At 59.5% G+C, this 17,365-nt stretch overlaps 5 protein-coding genes across 6 annotated transcripts; all 5 read right to left on the bottom strand.

Moving 5' to 3' along the window:
* Positions 1-93: 93 nt before the first annotated feature.
* Positions 94-1,628, bottom strand: JDV02_002307 (uncharacterized protein). The gene has a single exon (XM_047983320.1). It carries the CDS (start codon positions 1,485-1,487, stop codon positions 333-335), a length of 1,155 nt encoding a protein of 384 aa, XP_047839290.1. The 5' UTR covers positions 1,488-1,628; the 3' UTR covers positions 94-332.
* A 280-nt stretch (positions 1,629-1,908) lies between these two features.
* On the bottom strand, positions 1,909-2,750 carry JDV02_002308 (uncharacterized protein). The gene is made up of 2 exons (XM_047983321.1): positions 2,642-2,750; positions 1,909-2,581 (listed from the first exon to the last, which is right to left on the bottom strand). The coding sequence occupies exon 2, from the start codon at positions 2,421-2,423 to the stop codon at positions 2,148-2,150; it is 276 nt and encodes a 91-aa protein (XP_047839291.1). The 5' UTR covers positions 2,424-2,581; positions 2,642-2,750; the 3' UTR covers positions 1,909-2,147.
* Positions 2,751-3,221: 471 nt separating this feature from the next.
* TUB4 (gamma-tubulin) lies at positions 3,222-5,528 on the bottom strand. Its single transcript, XM_047983322.1, has 7 exons — positions 5,440-5,528; positions 5,346-5,386; positions 5,023-5,189; positions 4,763-4,945; positions 4,401-4,694; positions 3,863-4,330; positions 3,222-3,772 (listed from the first exon to the last, which is right to left on the bottom strand). Exons 1-7 carry the CDS (start codon positions 5,445-5,447, stop codon positions 3,542-3,544), a joined length of 1,392 nt encoding a protein of 463 aa, XP_047839292.1. The 5' UTR covers positions 5,448-5,528; the 3' UTR covers positions 3,222-3,541.
* A 262-nt stretch (positions 5,529-5,790) lies between these two features.
* Positions 5,791-10,188, bottom strand: JDV02_002310 (uncharacterized protein). 2 transcript variants are annotated; one of them, XM_047983324.1, is made up of 2 exons: positions 7,815-10,188; positions 5,791-7,487 (listed from the first exon to the last, which is right to left on the bottom strand). In XM_047983324.1, exons 1-2 carry the CDS (start codon positions 9,829-9,831, stop codon positions 6,649-6,651), a joined length of 2,856 nt encoding a protein of 951 aa, XP_047839294.1. In that variant the 5' UTR covers positions 9,832-10,188; the 3' UTR covers positions 5,791-6,648. The 2 variants fall into 2 exon arrangements, with proteins under 2 accessions (XP_047839294.1, XP_047839293.1); XM_047983323.1 differs by having other exon boundaries at positions 5,791-6,648; positions 6,702-10,188.
* Positions 10,189-10,404: 216 nt separating this feature from the next.
* JDV02_002311 (uncharacterized protein) lies at positions 10,405-14,101 on the bottom strand. The gene is made up of 4 exons (XM_047983325.1): positions 13,443-14,101; positions 12,433-13,381; positions 12,172-12,380; positions 10,405-12,114 (listed from the first exon to the last, which is right to left on the bottom strand). Exons 1-4 carry the CDS (start codon positions 13,590-13,592, stop codon positions 10,801-10,803), a joined length of 2,622 nt encoding a protein of 873 aa, XP_047839295.1. The 5' UTR covers positions 13,593-14,101; the 3' UTR covers positions 10,405-10,800.
* Positions 14,102-17,365: the final 3,264 nt, after the last annotated feature.

Below are 17,365 nucleotides of genomic sequence, written 5' to 3' on the forward strand. Positions count from 1 at the left end.
TGAGCACGGGCGGCTCATGTTGCTCTGCTGGGTCTGTTGTGTCGTTGGCCGTTGATGTGGTACTGCGTCGATCTTTGTACGGATCTGCTCTCTCTCGTGTTCTCGCCTAGGTTCTCTTTACTACGGGGGTCTGCCGGCGTATCTCCAACGAGGACCAGCCTCGGTCTTGTATTCGGAATCGCGAAGCTCCGCCTTGTGTGGCCTCTTCTTAGTTTGTCAAGATTACCACTACGATTCTTTGTCATCGTTCAGAGGCCGTTTCCCCTGGGTTAGTGTTTTTTTTCATGTATTCATTATCATAACTTTTTTTGGATTTGCTCTGCAGAGTAACATTACGCGTCCAGGGCCTTAAGAGCCATCTCCTTGACCCCCTCCCACGTCTTGTTGCCGCCGATGAAGCCAGCCGCGTGGACGAAGACGCAGCCGGGGACACCGGTGATGCCGTCGAGCTCCTCGTCGCGGAAGCCGCGCCAGGCCTCGGGCAGGGGCTTGCGGCTGACGAAGGAGTCCTTGGACTCGGGGACGCACTGGATGCGCCACTTGGCGCCGGGCTCGGGCTTCTCCTGGTAGAGGACGTAGAGGACGGGTTGGCTGGGGGCGCCGCCGGCGGCGGCGGCCTCGAGGGTGTAGAGGTGGTCCTTCCAGGGGACACCGGCGCCCTCGAGGACGAGGAGGCGGCCCTCGGGATCCAAGTCGCGGCGGCGCTCAAAGGCGCGCTGGACGACGTCGCGGGCGGGTAGCCAGGCGGCGGCGCAGTAGTCGAGGTCGCGGTCGAACTCGTCGCCGATGCGGGCGCTGGCTTCGAGGAAGCGCTCGTCCTCGGCCTGCTGGGCGGCGGCCGGGTCGGCGGGGCGGGCATCGTTCCAGTTGGGGTTGAAGCGGCCGACGACGGCGCCGAGGGTGAAGCCGCCCTCGCTGAAGCGCTTCTCGAGCCCGGCGGCGGCGACGGCGGCTGGGTCGTAGACGGAGACGCCGTTGTCGTGGGCGTCGAGCGCCTCGATGAAGTCCTGGTAGAGCTTGCGGTGCAGGAGCTCGACCTCGGGGCTGTCCTCTGCGACGACGCTGGCTGAGGCGGCATCCTGCTTCTGCTGCTGCTGCTGCTGCGCGCTCAGCCGCTGGGCAATGATGGCGCGGCCAAAGTGTAGGAAGACGAGCCCCGCGCTCGAGAGCTTGGTGTCGCGGCCGGGAAAGGTGGTGACGAAGCCGCGCTGGTGGTGGTCGTAACGGTGGCGGGCGGGGTCGTACTCGCCGCCGACGTCCACGACGGTGTGGCACGCCTCGAGGACCTTGGGGTCGCGGGTGCGCACGAGGCGGGCGTCGGCGTAGGCGGGCAGCAGGCGGAGCATGTGCACGGCGAGGGCCTCGTCGGCGTGGAAGTGCCCGCTGTGCGTGCCGATGAGGGGGCCGGTGCCCGTGGCGGCGGTGGCCATCTTGAGGCGTTTGGGAGAGGATTCGGCGGCCATGGCTGCGAGGAGGCGACGGAACATGAACTAGAACCCCTGTTTCTGGGTACTATATTTCTTGGAGGGGGTTCCTCGAAGGATGGGGCGCGGGTGAGCGGGCCTCCGAGGTGGGAGGTGGTTTCTCGGGTTGCGCTGGGGTGTTGGTGATGGATTGCAACGGGAAAGCTTGGAGTTTTTGTTGTTTCTTAGTAGGTCCGATGGTGGGGCTGCAGTTGGAGGGGGGGAGCTGTTCCATGGCTCGGCGCGGCGCTCCAATCACTGAGACGGCATTTCCAGCCCTGGGCAGTTCTCGGCATGTCGGTACATGTGGAGGTCACTGTGCTTCAGACCCGCCAATTGACAGAACCGTCCTGGAGTGCCTGTCGCCATACTTTGTATGGGCTCGACAAGTGAACGCCCTCACATCTAGAAAATCAAGTGCATTTTACGCAAGAAGGCAAGAAGATGAAGTAACGTGCCTGATTAGCAAAGGCTGTGTGGGCGACTCGTGTGGTGCGTAGTGGGCGCCGAGGTTGGTTGAATTCATGCTTTTCTTTCTTTGATTCATCCACGGCGCCTTGTTAGTTACCTACACACAAACGCGACGAACGCCTAACTAGGTGCCCACCCTCCTAGGCACCCAAAACCCGCCCAGTCGTACAAATACAGTACACTGTTTTTTGTTTTTTTGTTCTTGCTCTTTTTTTACCTGGACACACCGCTGCCGCCCTTGCTGGCCGCCTCATCGACGCCGCGCCCGATGCCGCTCATGTCCATGTCGCCGCCCTTGGTCGCGGGCCCCCGGAGGCCGGCCTGCGCGCCCGCATGGGTGCCGACCGTGGTGCGCTCCGCGTCGCCGCCGGAGCCCACGTTGACCGTCCGCGCGTCGGCCGACTGCCAGTCCGACGCCTGCGGGGGCTGCTCCGGGAGCGGCAGGTTGGCCTGCGTGTTGGAGATTTGGTCGGCCTTGGATTGAGGCATTGTTTTGTTTTTGTTGGTGGTGGTGTTCAAGGACAAAAAAAAGAGTCCTTGTGTGTGTAGATGTATTTGAACTGTTGGGGAGAAAGTTTGGTTGGTTGTCGGTTTTTGACTGTGCTTCCTTCTACCGTCTTCTCTCAAGGGGTTAATTGTCTTGTCGTCTTGTGCCATGTCAGCGTAAGTGAGCTACCAAGTTAGTTGGTGGGTGTGTGGCATAGTACCTTGCACCAAGAAAAGAAGAATATTATTATTCACCCAATCTTTCTGCCAAAGTCGGTTCCTTGTCTTTGAGAATGAAAATGAAATCGACTTGAACTGATTCGATTCGACTCGACCTCGACGGGCGCACCACCCCATCCCCTTTTATCCATCCCCCCCCCCCCCGGTTCCGCGAAGAAGATGCATGCATGTCCCATCTGCCTTCCCGCGTCGTTTATTATTACGCTGCGTGACGTCAAATGGCGAAAATGACGTCTTGTGTTGGCCGGCTCTGCTTCCTGGTGCCTCCTGTTCCTGGTGCCTCCTCTCCCGCGGCTCCCACTGCGGGCGGGCGGACCAAAACCTCCGCCTCCACAATTCTTTCGTCACGGTCTCCGTCTTTCCACTTCTTCCCACTCATCTACTGCTGCATACTGTACGTATACTGCTGGTATGTGCCCACTTCATCGCGATCATGGCGCGGCGCTTTCAGGAACCACAATAGGTACATGTGTGCCACAGTTGTGCCAAATAACGAGTCGTGCCCAAGGGGGGTCGGCTCATCACCTCGCTCGCGTAATAACTCGAGGCATAAACAGAGTCGGGGAAGGTAGATAGATGGCTGTTGTCTCCCTTGTTGGTGTGCCCCGCGAATCTCAGCTCCCCATGGCGAACAGCACACACCATGGTTCCGTCACATGGAAGCTGGACCGAGCACGACAGACCCAGTTCAAGACACATCCGTTCGCTTCCATTCAGCACACGCCTACTTGAACATAGAGCACCATAGAGAGACCTGTCCTAAAATCCCAAAACGCCATATCTCCGTTTTGTGCCTTGCGTGGGCCTCTTTTCTTCTTCAACACAGTCAGTGCCCCCGTGACGGTGCCCGTCATGTCGGAATCATCCCCAGGAAAAGACCCTCAACCGACCCTCCTGTCCGTCTCCGCCGACGTGGGCAGGTTTCTGCCTTCGGGGTTCAGGTAGTCTGCGTTCTCGGCCGCCTCGTACTCCCCAATTAGGTCCGCCACCACCTGCCGTGCCTCGTCGAACTCGTGCAGGTTCTCCGCAAACGGCGCCGTCTTCTTGTACCCCTCGATGAAGGCGTTGTGCTTGCGCATGCTGTCATACTGCCTGACGATGCGCTTGAACAGCTGTGGGGGCACTCTCGTTAGCCGCCGCCTCCCCACAGTATCTTGGTCAAGTAGTAAGAAAAGTGAATGGCGAGGGACGTGTAAACTCACCGTGGCGATGCTCGTGTGGTTGGCCAGCATCAGGCCGCTCACCCGGTGGCTCATGGGAATGTACGGGCTGCGCTTCGTCAGGGCCACCTGGATGCTCGCCGGTCCCCACGGGATGAACGTGGCCAGCTGCCGCCGCTCGCGGATCCGCAGCAGGCTCTTGTGCACGTCCGTCGGGTCCACCTCGCCCTGGATCACGTTGAGGATGGAGATGTAGCAGCTCTTCTTGCCCGGCACCGTCGACACCATGCGGTTCTTGGGCTGCAGCAACCGCCGCATCACGTCCAGCACCGTCGTCTTGCGCACCGTCTTGGCCTGCTCCACCTGGTCTCCCGTAAAGGGCGTGTACGCCGTCATGAGGAAGTGGCATCGCGGTGTGGGGATCAGCGACGCCAGGATGCTTACGAGGTCGTTGTGCATGTAGCCCGGATAGCGCAGCGTCGTCGTGCTCGCCGACATGACTGTCGCGACCTGACCCAAGCCGCCGTTAGTTACCAGCCTGCTTGCTTAGAATGGAGAACCATGAGAGAGCACAACGTACCAGCTGGTTTGTCTGCTGAAAAGACGGCTCCTGCACGTGCAGCCTGTCCGCCGCGATGTGTGACAGGGCGCCATTGTCCAGCACCACCACTGAATCAGCGTTCTGCGTTAGCCTTCGCATGGACAAGATGCTGTTGTACGGGTGCACAACCACGTCGCCCGCATTGGTCGTGTCCGGGAATACCGAGTACGTCTGTATAATCTTCTTGGGGAACCGGTCGTTGAGTCGCTCGAGCAGGAAGGAACCCAGCCCCGAGCCCGTGCCGCCCGCAATCGAGTGCAGCATCATGAATCCCTGTCAAGCCGTCAGTATCTTATTGCCACTGCAACTGCCCAAACGGCAAGGCGCCCGCGCAGACGCACCTCTAGAGAGTCACTGCCGTCCGCCTCGCGCTCAATCATCTCCATTATGTCCTCAAACACCGCCTCGCCGCTCTGGTAGCCGTCGCCCCAGTTGTTGGCCGCGCCCATACCGTCCTTGCCGACGTAAAAGTTTTCGGGATTGTAAATGTTTCGGTACGGCCCCGTCTGGATGCCATTGATGACCTGCGCTCTTGCCGTCAGCGTCTTGGAAGCCGTGGAGCCCCTCCTCGCCTTCGCTCCTAGAATCGCCCCAAACTCACCCGCGGTTCCAGGTCAATCAGAATGGCACGCGGGATGTATCGTGTATCGTCGCTTTGGTAGTAAAACACGTCCTTTCGGTCGCCGCCTTCGGTCGCAAAGTCCTCGAGAGTGCCATCCTGACTGATCCCGTGCTCCTGGCAGAGCTGCTGCCAGAACTGGCTTCCGACTACGTGCGATCGGAGGTTAGCGAGGTGTCATGTCGTTTTGTGTTGATGCCTGCGCCCCCAGCCGGCTGCTCGTCGCTGTCCGTATCGCGTTGAAGAGTCGCCGGGCGCGCGAGGCGGTCAAGCGGACGGTAGGGAGGGGATGGTTCGGTACTCACTGCTGTTGCCGCACTGCCCGGCCTGGATCGTAATGATTTCTCTGCACGAAACGCGTCAGCTCGGTTTGCACGAGAGATCTGGAGAGAAGCGTACCGTGGCATCGTGGTCGAATGTCTGTAGGGTCAAGCTGCCGAGGAAGCAGGCTCAGCGCAGCAAACGGCCCCAGACAAGAGACAGTGGATCACGGGTGCACAGTCGAGGTGTTGACGCGCGACGCGCTTCCACGCTCCGAGTTAAAGTGGTGACCACAGAGCACACCCCGCCCCCACGTTTCCCTCTTCCCACAGGGCACCACTCACTCACTGCTCATGGAGTCAACAACAGCACCCGCAACACACCTGACTACGACTAATACTACCCGCACACGATGCATGCGTGCATGCCGTCACTTGTAAAGCTGAATGAAGAGCCCGGGATTTTTCTCTCCACTGCCTCAAGTGTGTGTGCTTTTTGCTTGGCTACGATGGACATTAAGCCACTCTCAGCCTCTTCTACTAATCCCCTTCCTCCAGCTGCGCAATCGAGCTCCTCTTGCAACTACGAAAGTGCTGTAACCGACATGCCTCAAGCCGAACACCAGACGGGAGTAGCTGTGCCGTGTCAACTGCCGTTGCCACCAAAAAAATCCTCTTTTCGTTGTTCAGCAAATACTGCCTACGATGCTCCTCGTGAAACGCCTGTGATGCTCCTGGTTCGATCTTGTCCGTTGCCTCTGTCCTGTTCCACCCATCCCATCCATGCCTGGCCTCTAATTCCCTTGAAGCCATCATCACTTCTTGTTCGCCTCCTTGTTCTTCTCCAGCACCTCAGCCAGCTCCTTGGCTGAGTCCTTTGTCTTGACCTGGATCATCCACGTTTCGAGTCCGTCCCCCTTCTCGTTCGACGTCGTAATCTTGACGTACTTTTCCTCCGACTTGTACGACATATTGGGCAGCAATGCTCGATTCAACGCCACATGGCCTCGAGGCTCGGCACGAAGGAGTAGACGCACGTTGCCCGACTCTTTGTCCTTCAGAAGTCGCAGAGGGCCGACTCCCTTGGTCGACCAGGGGCTTTTGGACTTCGCCTTGTCATCGCTGTCCGACTTGTCGCTCGCGGGCGCAAACTTGAGCACCTTGGCCCGAACATCGTGGAGGATCTCCTCGTTCTCATCCACGCCATCCGTAAGGTTGATTTGCTCATGCTTTTCGCCTTCTTCATGGTCCTCGCCATTGGCTCCGTCGGCCTGGTTCGCTGGTTCCGGGGTGCCCGCAGCGGGTGTAGTTGCCAAACTCGAGCCGCCGCCAAGATTCAGGGGAGAGTCTACACCCGTCGCTTTAGCGGGGCAATTTTCCGGTGCGGAAACGGTGACTTACTGGTCCCGGTGGTGGATGAACCACCCGCAGGTGGCTGGAGACCGGCGAACACAGGAGCAGCTGGTTTGGACCCGAACATGGAACCAGTTCCTTGCGCTGGCTGCGACGGGGCACCAGAGAAGCTAAAGGCCGGAGCACCACCAGAGGACGCGCCCACCCCAAACGTCGAAGTTGTGCCATTGCCAGGCTGGCTTGCGCCAAACAGAGATCCACCAGCAGCAGCGGGTGTCGCGCTGCTGGACGCAGCGCCTCCAAACTGGAACGGTGTGGACGAACCGCTGGCTGGCCCGGAGGCTCCGGCGAGACCAAAGGATCCCCCAGTAGGTGTTCCGCTCCCAGGGTTGGAGTTGCCGGCAAATGGGTTATTGAAGGGTGTCCCAGACGAGCCGCTTCCGCCAAAGGCAAAGTTAAAGCCGCCAGGACCTCCGTTACCCGCAGACCCGGTTCCCCCAAACATATTGCCAGAGCCGCTCGCATTGTTCGCGGCGGGAGCAGATGCAGCGCCGAAAGCGTTGGTGGTTGAAGCAGAAGCACTGGAGGCCGGTTGCGGAGCCGCAAAGCTGAACAATGGAGTCGACGTTCCGGTGTTGCTGCCGCCCGCCAATGACTTCTTGGCAGGCGACGGCTCATCCTGCTTCATCGGGCTGCCATCAAACATGCCGTTGCCGCTGGGGGCAGCTGGGGGAGACTTGGTTCCTCCAAAGAGCGGTTTCTGGGCCGTGTCCGAGGGCTTCTCCGCCAAGCTACCGAAGGGAAAGGTGGGCTGCGCGGCAGCTGCGGGTGCTGCTGGCGTACTGTCAGTCTTTGCCGGAGCCATCGAGGTGCCGCCAAACGTGACAGAGGCACCGCCGAAGAGAGGAGCCGACGGAGTCGATGCGCCGCTGCCGGGTGCGCTGCCCGGGGACGTCGCAGGCTTGGATCCAAACAAGGGGCCAGCCGCGCCAGCACCACCGAATGGGGACGCAATACTCTGGCCACCAAACAGAGGCGTCGATTTCGGCGCCTCTGCAGACCCTACAGGCTTCTCCGACTCCGCCGGCTCTGTTACAAACAACGAGGTCGGCTGTGTGGCAGGTGTCGCTGCGGCGGTTTCAGTTGCCTTGTTCAACGTACCAAAAAGGTTGCCAGTGGCAGGAGCCTGAGCTTGGCCATCGGCCTTAGGCGTGGCGGCGCCGAACAGGCTGGGGGCTTGTTTAGGCGCATCTGCTTGCTTTGGGGCGTCGGGCGCGGCTGGTTTCTGCTGGAAAAAGGACGGGGCAAAACTTTGCTGAGCCGCGGGTGTCGGAGCCTTGGCTTCAAACAGCGCCTTCTTCGGCGGCTGTGTCTCATTCTCCTTGTCAGACTCTCCTCCATCCTTAGCCCCCTCGTCTGCACTAGTCCCTACCGAGGATTCCTTCGCCGAAGACGTGTCTTGCTTGGCAGAACCAAACATGTTGGTGGCAGGACCCTTGGGCGCGAAGGTGGTGCTCGTGGATGCCGATGTGCCACCAAATAGCCCGGTCTTCTGGGTAGACGGCGCGAACTTGATCGGTGTCGAGCTCGGATTCCACGTCTGATCGACAGGTGCAGGCGCTGCAGCGGTGTCGGCCTTCTCCTCAGCTCGGAGGGGGTTGCCATCGCTGTCCTTGGAGATGCGGTCAAACAAACTTCGTCCAGGCGTGCTCTCTCGAGTACCAGCATCGCTGGAAGCACCCATGACGAGGCCACTGGTCGGTGCCGGTTTCTGTCCGAAAATGTTGGATCCAGTCTGCGAGCCAGTCTCGCCAGAACCACTAGCCGCAACGCTCGGCTCATCACTCTGGATGGCCTCGGGGCTCTCTCCCTCGTCGGAGCCCGTCTCGCTCTCGCTCTCCGCGTCAGCTTCGACACCGCTGTTCTTGGCCGAGCTCGCATCCGACAGGTAGCCAAAAATGTTACCGCCAGACGCCGCAGCTTGTGCGGAAGGCTTTGAGTTCGTGAAAACGGATCGAGCGAGGCTATTGGCGCTAGACCTGTTGGAGGTGAAAGGGTTCGATTTGGCGCTGCCCGTGCCATCAGGCGCCTGAACAGGCGTGGCGGGCTTATTCGCAATCTTCTCGAAAAGAGTCTTTGCCGAGGACGGCGTGGCCTTTTGTATCTTGGCGGGTTGCTCTTCACTTACAGACGCTTTTCGCTTGTTCTTGCTGGGAGCAGGAGTGGCAACCACGGGCTCCTCGTCTTCCTCTTGGGCCACGGCTCTGCGCTTACCTTTGACGGCTGCATCGTCTGCAGTGGCAGACTGCTTGGAGAGCTCGTCATCGGCCTTGCGCTTCTTCGAGGAGAACTTCGAGGGTGTGGGCTCGACCGCCTCGTCTTCGGGCTCGGGTAGGCCATGCTCGCGTCGCCATCTCTTGAGAACCTCCTTGGAGGGCTTGACGTTCTGAAATTCGTACAGGCCGTATCGCAGGAGGATGATGCTACGACTCTTCTCAAACTCTTTGGCGAAGTTCATCACGTTCAGCTTCCAATCTTTCTTGGAGAAAATCTCGTTGGCGGCATATTTGAGGCGTCGAAGATCGAGAATGCAGAAGAACTGTCGGCGCTGCTCTTCGTCAAGACCGGAGGGGCAAAGGTGTGCGAGAAATTGATCCGCATAGATGGAGCCCTTAGCATTCCAATCTTTAGGGATTTTCTGCGTGAGAATTTCGCCCGTAAGCTCGGGAGGGGGTGATGAGATGCGCATCGGAAAAAGTTCCTTGTCCGTCGCTCTAGACGCCATACCACGTGGGGTAGCCTGGACGGTGGACTCTCGATAAACGCGAGACGGCTCGGGAGTCGCGCCTGGCGCAAAGACCTTCTTCATCATGCTCTGCGGCAGCTTCGGGGAGAAGGCAGTCACGGGAGGGCTATCCGTGAACGTGGAGGACCGGAAGATGTTCCGCGCCGCAGCGATTGAGCTGTTGTTTAAGCCGCTCGACGGAACTTCATCGCGTGTTGTCAATAGCTTTCGCGATGACGAGCTGTGAGGGGTGCCGTTGCGCTTAGCGGGGCTGCCGCCATAGGGAGATGCGGTAAAGTTGCGCTTCGCAAAGGGCAGAGGTGGGCGAGATCGGGGCGTGCCGCTCGCACCGTTGGGGACGTGATCGTCCACGGGCAGGGCGAAGGTAACCATCTTGTCGGGAGACTAGCGTGGTCCAGGGGTATAAGGGGAAGGTCGGGAGAAGATGACGCGTATCGTATCTTCGAGTATGAAGAAGAATACGCAACGTGAGGGATGGACGGGGTAGGCGTGGCGATTCAGCTCGCGCAAGCGCCTGTCGAAACGCGGAGCTTCGAATCGACCGTCGTGGAGTTTGGCCCTCGGAGATGCAGCGGGTGGCGTTGAATGTGCTACCGGCCTGTCATCCGCATCTAAACTCGCGTCGTTTGATGAACGACACGACTGGTTGATGGGGAGACTGGACGGTTTCTGGGTGTAGAGGCAGCAGCCTGGGCGTTGCTGGTGGTCGATGTTCGGAATCCCCAAAGGAAAAAAAAGCCACAGAAGGGGGCGCGATCGAACACGGCGGTTGGGTGGGTGGGTGCTGGCTGCTTGGCCCTTGTGTCGCGCCCGGCGACAACGCCTCAGGCAGAAACTTTTTGCACGGCGGCAAGAATCCTTACTAAGCGCGCTTCACCCCTCACGCGCGCGCAACAACCTGGCGGCACGCATACACTCACTCGCCATCTCTTCAATGCAAGTCACCCGATCAGTCCGTTGCACTAAAACCGGTTATACGACCGCACGCAGCGCTTCACGTCACGCCAGCCCAGTTGCAGTCGCTACAGCGTCGCCGCACCCACACACATTGGACATAATCTCATTTTGGTCAAACAAGATCAATTTGCATCCTAGGTAATCTGGTGACCAACATCGTAAAAGAATGTGTGTGACTGTGGCTTCCCACCTAGCTCGACCTCGCCAAGTCCCAAGACGTCGATCCAGCAGCCGGTCAAAGTGCCATTAGAGTGGGAGAACTCGCTGCGCGGCGAACAAGAAAAGTACACTTCAGCCTTCCAGGCGGAGGAAAACACAGACTTGCCGTGACCTTGTAATCCCAAGCGTACAAGCAGAAGGAGGGAAATCGAAGTTGAAGACCTTTTACTTCTTCAGAAGCTTCTTCTGCTGCTCCTCTAGAAACTCCTCATCAGACGCGTCCAGAATATCGTACTCCTCGTCGGTCAAGAAACCGTCGTCGGACGCTTCCCATTCTTCCTCCTCGAAACCCTCCTCGGTTTCACGTACGGCCTTGTCCTCGGTAGCCTCGGTCTCAGTTTCGGTTTGGGTTTCCTCGTGGAAGCTGGCACTGGGAGACTCCTTCTCGAGTTTCGGGAAAATCATGGTGCTGCTGGACCTGGACGTGGCTTCGTCATCTTTTTCTTCCTGCTTCACGACCGGAGTCGCCGCCTTGGGGGCGTCGGTCGAGGGCTCAGGCCGGACATTGACCTCGCACCACAGGCGGTGGCCAAACTTAAAGCCGTCCTGGGTCGTCAAGCGCCAGTAAGAGATAACCTTGCCAGTACGGGCAGGGGTGCGGAGGAGCACGGTGAAGGAGCACTCCTGGCCGGGGGCAAGAGGTGCATAGCAAACAGTCGACTCTGAGGCAGAAACGAGCTCCGTGATGCCCGCAGGGTGGGCCGAGTCGACATGTCCCATGTAGTCGCCGCCAACGAACTTGACGGAGCATCCCGCGGGCCAAGCCACCTTGCCCTCGTTACGGAGGACCCAAGTCTGCTCAAAGACGTGGTTGGGAGGGAAGATGGTGCCGTCAGAGACGGAGTCGTGCAGGAACACGGCACGAAGATCCTTCTCGCACAAAGGCTCTGTAGCAAGCTCTGCATTTTCCTCCTTGATCACTGGCTCAGCCTTGACCTCCGGCTCGGGCTTGATCTCAGGCTCGAGCTTAATTTCGGGCTCAGGCTTAACATCCACAACGGTCTGAACGGCGTTGACGGAGATCTTAGCGGGGCTAACAGTCTCGGTGGCCCTAGAGTTTGTGGTGATGCGGTCGCCCATGGCGGGCATGCGCTTGCCATCCTGACGCTCGCCGGTGGTCGTAACACTCACGTGGCGAACAGGGGTCTTGAACTTGATCAGAGGGTGCGTCTTGTTGTGGGTGTTGGATGGGCTGGCCTCGCAGTTGGCACAGAAGTCGAGGTCGTGACAGACGGCACACTTGTATCGAATGCCCCGAATGTACGACGGATAAGCCTGTGTCATCGCGCAAAGGGGTCCATCGCAGCAGATGCCCATATGCACCGGCTGGACGACCGAGCATGCCTGGATATCAGACAGTGGTTCGTAGACCGGAGCGAAGCGGTGGCCCGCGTGCACAAAGTGCGCGCTGCTGATGCAGTTTGCGCAATAGTCCCAGTCGGGGCAATCGAGACACTTGTGACGAACGCCAATGATGTACTACAAAGTGTTAGCTGACACATCAAGGGTGTGAACAGTATGCTCGGATTTACCAACCTTGTCACAGCCGTCGCAGATGGCGTGATGCATTTGGTTACGACCGGGCGCCATCTTCACCTTGATGTGATCTGGCATCTGGGTGCCAGCCACAGCGGGAACAAAGCCATGCTTAGGGTGATGGCCATGAATGTCTCTAGCAAAGCATGGCTGGCAGAGGTCATAGTCCTCGCAAGTCGTGCAGTGTACGAACTGGTTCTCAGGAAGCTCTGGAGGGCAGGAATTAGTATTGGCCGACGGTCACGGTTCAAGATTACGAACCTCGAACACAGCAGTTGCAGGTGCGCATATTGCCGAGAGAAGCCCAGCGGTTGGCAGCCACGCAAGAGATGGGCGGCTGTTCAACCCGGTAGGGGGTGTAATTGGCGGTGACAGGTACACTCCTCTCGGCCTCTTGCTCGGCGGACTGTGACTGTTCCGTCTGCGCGGGCGTCGCCTTGGGCTTGGGGGCAATCGTCTCGGTGGTACTGTTCACGATCTGACCATCCTTGACAGTGCGCTTGATAAGCCAGTGCTCATTGCTGTAGCAGGTAATACCCCGCTCTACGCAGGACTGGCACAAGTCGAAGTCGCCGTCGTCACACGTGGAGCAGTGAAAGTGTGCCTCGGGGATCGTCTTGTCACAACTGTTGCAGCAGACGGCAAATCCACAAGCCGGGGCGCCAGACTGCGAGGGCGCCAGGGTGGTGGCCGACGAGTTGTCCTTGGCTGACGCATCGTCGTCGGCGGACTCTGTGACGCGACACGTGACTCCAAGCTGCGAGGCTAAGGCAGCGACGTGTGTGCTGTTTTGCTCGAGCTTCTTGATCTGTTCGTCCAGTGCCATACTCCAGGCCTCGGTAAGATTGCTCGGCGGTTTGGTAGTCGCAATGGGCGAGTCCATGGCGTAGGTGTGCGCAGCCAGGGAGACGGCGGCGGTGGCTGTAGTGGGCTCCGGAAGCTCTGCCTTGACACTCGCAGATTCGTTGGTCTCGACAACTGAGGTTGCCTCGACTTCATCCTCGACGCTAACGGGTTTGGGCGATGTCCTTTCCTCCCTGTTGAGGATCGTGACGCGGAGCTTGAGCTTCGACTTGGCCTTGGCGGCTCTATACAGCTGCTTATAGACAGACGCATTCGCAGGGTCGAGCATGACGTAAGCCGCTGCCGAGTCGGAGTACCGCTCCATCATGATCTTGGCGTCGAGAGGAAGGCGCAAGAAGGCTCGGACCTGGGACTGCGAGTTAGCACCATTCACGACTGAACATGGGCAAGGCAAGGCGGCTACGAACGTCTCTCTCGAGTGCGTTTGGGACCATGTCCCGGAGCGGCATCTTGGCCCGGCGAGTGACCCCATCGAAAAGGACCTTCAGAGTGATGGGGGCATCGAGGCCAGGGTTGTTTCGGATGACCAGGCTCGGGGGGTGCGGAACCGTCGACATCTTGACGGGAGGGCGTGGGAACGTGCCGACGACAATCGAGATTTGAACGATTCTAGAGAAACAAAAACCGAGGTCAATTATTTGATCCCGGGCGGCTGGCTGCCTTTGTAGGAGCGTGTTCAGTGCGAGGGAGGCGGCGGTGGCCCAAAGCTTGATGGATGGGGCGAGAGCGGCTCTGCAGGCGGTGACAGGTGGTGACGAATGACGACTTACGAGGAGCTCGGAAGCACTGGGGCCGGTGGGCTCAGGGTCGGACACCGACGGAATGGGCGGTCAAAGTACGTAGACCCAAACGACGCAGCGTGCAATCCACGAGGAGGCGTCTCGACAAGCAACCCTCCTGACTGCAAGCCCGCAAGGGAGGGAAGATACGGGAGTGGTTGCGAGGCCGCTGGCGATGATGTCTGGCGGATGGGCGATGCAGGTAGGTTGATTGATGATGGAAGGAAGGAAGAGAGACGGAGACGTGAACTGGGCTTGGGGGGTGGGTGACAGACAAGTGGAGAGGGAGGAGACGCAGACGGCCCGGGGGAGTCAAGGTGAGAAGAGGAGAAAGAAGGCGCTGGAGTTGGGGGAAGCTCTCGCTAGCACAGGAGCTAAAAGGTGGGCCCCGCCCGGGTGCAGCAGCCAGCAGGAAGCGCAGGGCCTCCAGCTGGTGGTACCCGTGGTTGGGCGTATTGGGGCACAGCAACAGCGGCTCAGTGGATGACTACAGGGCTTCCCTCGGGGCGGAGGCGTCCCGTCGATTCAGGCGGACCCGAAGGCGGGGGTGGTAGGCACTCACGAGACCCGGGGGAGAGGGGAGGGGGTGGGCTCGCCGCCAGTCGAGGCGCCGCAGGGGATGCAGGCCACCGCTCCACTCTTGTGCTCGGGCTTGTACTGCGGTGGAAGCGGGAGGGCGTCGTCCACCTCAGTCTCTGCCTGCCATGTCGAGGCATGCCCTGCTTGGTCACGATTACTGCGGCCTGCCTGCCACAAACGGAGTGGCCGAGTTTACGTACGAGCACTGACGGCGGCGAACTCATGGCACGCGCCCGCCGGGGCGAGTCTGAGACTTGATGGCTTTTTTTGTTTGGGCGGAGGGGCGGAGAAAGTCCCTTTAGGCGCGGAGCTGATGACGCCTCTCGGCTAACAAACGCAACGGCGACAGCACGCACGGCTCGGAACTGACAAGACGTGGATGATAGGGGAGCATCTGGTACTGACACTACGATACTACTAGCACAGGGCACGCCCCGCGGGCGTGGTTTGTCGGCGTCAAAAGGCCCAGACACCAATACATTGTGCGCACGCACATCAACGTACAATACGCCAGACATGAGCGCCACCGCGGGCACCCGCACCCCGTGGCCGCCGGCGCTGTCCCCGTCTTTGCCTCCCGCAGGCAGCTGGGGCGAGTCGTCATCGGCGGGCCGGCAACACACACACTGGAACACTTGGACGCGACACCCTCAGGCGGGCGGGGCGGGAGGCTTGTTCGCCCGGGACATCGCGTCCTTCTTTTTCTGCCTCTTGCGGTGCATTGCTCAGCTCCAGCGGCTCCCCTCCGGTGTTGTGTCGCGGGACGAAGCGGGCCAGTGTGACGATGATGAAGTGATGTCGGGATAGGGCGGCTGTTCCCAGTCATCGAGCCAGAGGGAGTGAAGCACCACCACAACCAACCGCCTCGCCTCACGCAGGTGGAGAGCGGTAGTCGTCTCGTCGTCGTCGCCCTTCGCGGCTTGCCTGGACAAGTCGAGCCGAAGCGTGGCGCGGGCCCGCAGCAAGCAGCAGCATGGGTGTGGGCATGGGCATGGGTACGATTCCCAGCAATCGAGGTGGACACTCTGATCCATGCAGGTTTGCCTTTCCCCACCAGCCGAACCCCGACGCCAGGATGCCCGGGGAAGAAACCAGACCTCTCTCTCTCTCTCCCATTTGGAGTTCGACACCTGCGCCAGCAGCAGCAAGCAGCCAGCAGCAGTCTCGGGTGACGTGTGTGCCACGGCCCGCGACGGCAGTGTCGCGTCTCGCCCGGGGACTGATTCGTCACGCCCGCACTACCTTCTTGCTGCGCTGCGAGCACCACCGCGTACAGCAGCAGCACCTCGCCTGGCTGAGGTAGGTGTGCCGCGGCTTACCCTCCTACGTGCGCAAGCCCATTGCATCTGCTCGTTGCGGGCTCGTCCCCTTTTCTTTCGCCTCTGGCGTGGTGGAACGGGACAAAGCGAGCCAGTCGATGTGATCATGCTAGGTAGGACGTGCTGCGACAAGGTACCTGTGCGTAGTCATGTTTTATCAGCTCATACAATGGTTGAGCGTAATCACATCCGCTTCCAGGGGGGTTAGAGAAGCCAGAGAGGCCTAAGCCGCATGGGGCAATATCACATCCCGCATCGGATCACGGCTTTCTTTCATTCCATCATTCTTGATCTTGAGATACTTCTTGGTAGTAGGTGCTAGTTTTTTGTTGCCTCACATGCGTCTGTCCATCCATCGTTTCGACTTGCCAGCGACGAATGGCGTATTCCGTCCACGTAATATGGAAGAGGAGGCAGACAGGCGACCGCCGCCATCAGCAAGGCACCCTCGCCCCCGCTGGCACTTGAATCGATGCGAATCGATGCGATGCAATGACATGCCATGCTATGATGCCGTGCCATGCCATGCCATGCAATGTGATGCATTAACACAGCACAGCCGTTGTGTGCTGCGCTGCCAGGCCTTGTGCTCTCTCACCTCGCGGCGCGGCGAACCACCCCCACGATCGTCGTCTTTCAACATTGCATTTTGCTTGCATTGCCTCACTGACGAGTCACCACCACCGTCTGCCCAAGCTGGGATCCGCCGGCCTTTTGCCCTTGGTCCCGGGTTTATTAATAGCGTGATGTGTCTCCTCGTCGATTGTGAAATCTGCTCCTCTGTTGCCTCATCCCTCCCTCGCCTCTTCCACCTCCGCCTCCCCCCCCCCGACGGCAGATGCCCACGGGTCGAGGCCCCGACGTCCCAGCTTCCTGTCCCGGCCGGCTGGGACCTGATGGATGCCTGCTCCCCGGAGACGTGAGCCGTGTCGGCATGGCGGACGGCGTTATGCACGATGAAAGCGTTTCTCGTCTCCCGTTCTGCAGCCATCCAAATCTGCCTGGAATCCTGGTCCGTCTTGGCCCTCGCCACACGCTCAACCAGTCCCCCCAGAGTCCTGGCGTCGCCTCTCGCCCGCTCGCCCTGCCATGCTCTGCCCTGCGGTGGTTCGCGCGACTCGCGTGCGCTGTGACAAGGCAGCCACGCTGTGTAATAAGCGGCCAAGTTCGCTTCCCAACCGCCACCCTAGGCTCCACACACATTTGCACAACACAACAGTGTAAGGTGGCAGTCATCCTGTGCAGTGCAGTACTTCACGTAATGTTGAACCCCGATTTAAAGAGCCTCAAAGGACTTGCGGCGGGACTTCTTTCTTTGCCATGCGGCTGCCTATACAGTACTGTACTTCGCATTGTGCCTCGAGGTAGTGAACTTGCCTCATGTAATCAGGGCAGGCAGCCAAGCAGACGCGGCCGCTGCCTAGCAAAGGGAGGGACATGGAGCTCCCCATGTGTTACAACCTGCGCGTCTTCCCACTGCCTGGGAAGGTCGACCTGTATTCTAACTAGAATGCGAAAATGATGTATCCTTTCACTGATGATTGTGGTGATCGTGTTATACAGATGTCCATGTTCTAGAGAACGTACAACAATGGCGGCGAAATGAACTGAGGCATACAGTACTAATACAAACAAGTAGGGAACAAACCCCTT

This window comes from Purpureocillium takamizusanense, chromosome 2 (genome assembly GCF_022605165.1).
Source record: "Purpureocillium takamizusanense chromosome 2, complete sequence".
NCBI lineage: Eukaryota > Fungi > Ascomycota > Sordariomycetes > Hypocreales > Ophiocordycipitaceae > Purpureocillium > Purpureocillium takamizusanense.

Excerpts from the sequence above, each read along its gene's own strand:
- JDV02_002308 (XM_047983321.1), bottom strand. The coding sequence starts at position 2,423 with ATGCCTCAATCCAAGGCCGACCAAATCTCCAACACGCAGGCCAACCTG.
- TUB4 (XM_047983322.1), bottom strand. Across the intron at positions 4,946-5,022 it reads TGATTGACCTGGAACCGCGG|GTCATCAATGGCATCCAGAC; the intron begins GTGAGTTTGGGG and ends GCAAGAGCGCAG. Across the intron at positions 4,695-4,762 it reads ACGGCAGTGACTCTCTAGAG|GGATTCATGATGCTGCACTC; the intron begins GTGCGTCTGCGC and ends ACGGCTTGACAG.
- JDV02_002310 (XM_047983323.1), bottom strand. The coding sequence starts at position 9,831 with ATGGTTACCTTCGCCCTGCCCGTGGACGATCACGTCCCCAACGGTGCG. Across the intron at positions 6,649-6,701 it reads TTCATCCACCACCGGGACCA|ACTCTCCCCTGAATCTTGGC; the intron begins GTAAGTCACCGT and ends CGACGGGTGTAG.
- JDV02_002307 (XM_047983320.1), bottom strand. The coding sequence starts at position 1,487 with ATGTTCCGTCGCCTCCTCGCAGCCATGGCCGCCGAATCCTCTCCCAAA.
- JDV02_002311 (XM_047983325.1), bottom strand. The coding sequence starts at position 13,592 with ATGTCGACGGTTCCGCACCCCCCGAGCCTGGTCATCCGAAACAACCCT. Across the intron at positions 12,381-12,432 it reads CTGCAACTGCTGTGTTCGAG|AGCTTCCTGAGAACCAGTTC; the intron begins GTTCGTAATCTT and ends CCTGCCCTCCAG. Across the intron at positions 12,115-12,171 it reads TCTGCGACGGCTGTGACAAG|TACATCATTGGCGTTCGTCA; the intron begins GTTGGTAAATCC and ends AACACTTTGTAG.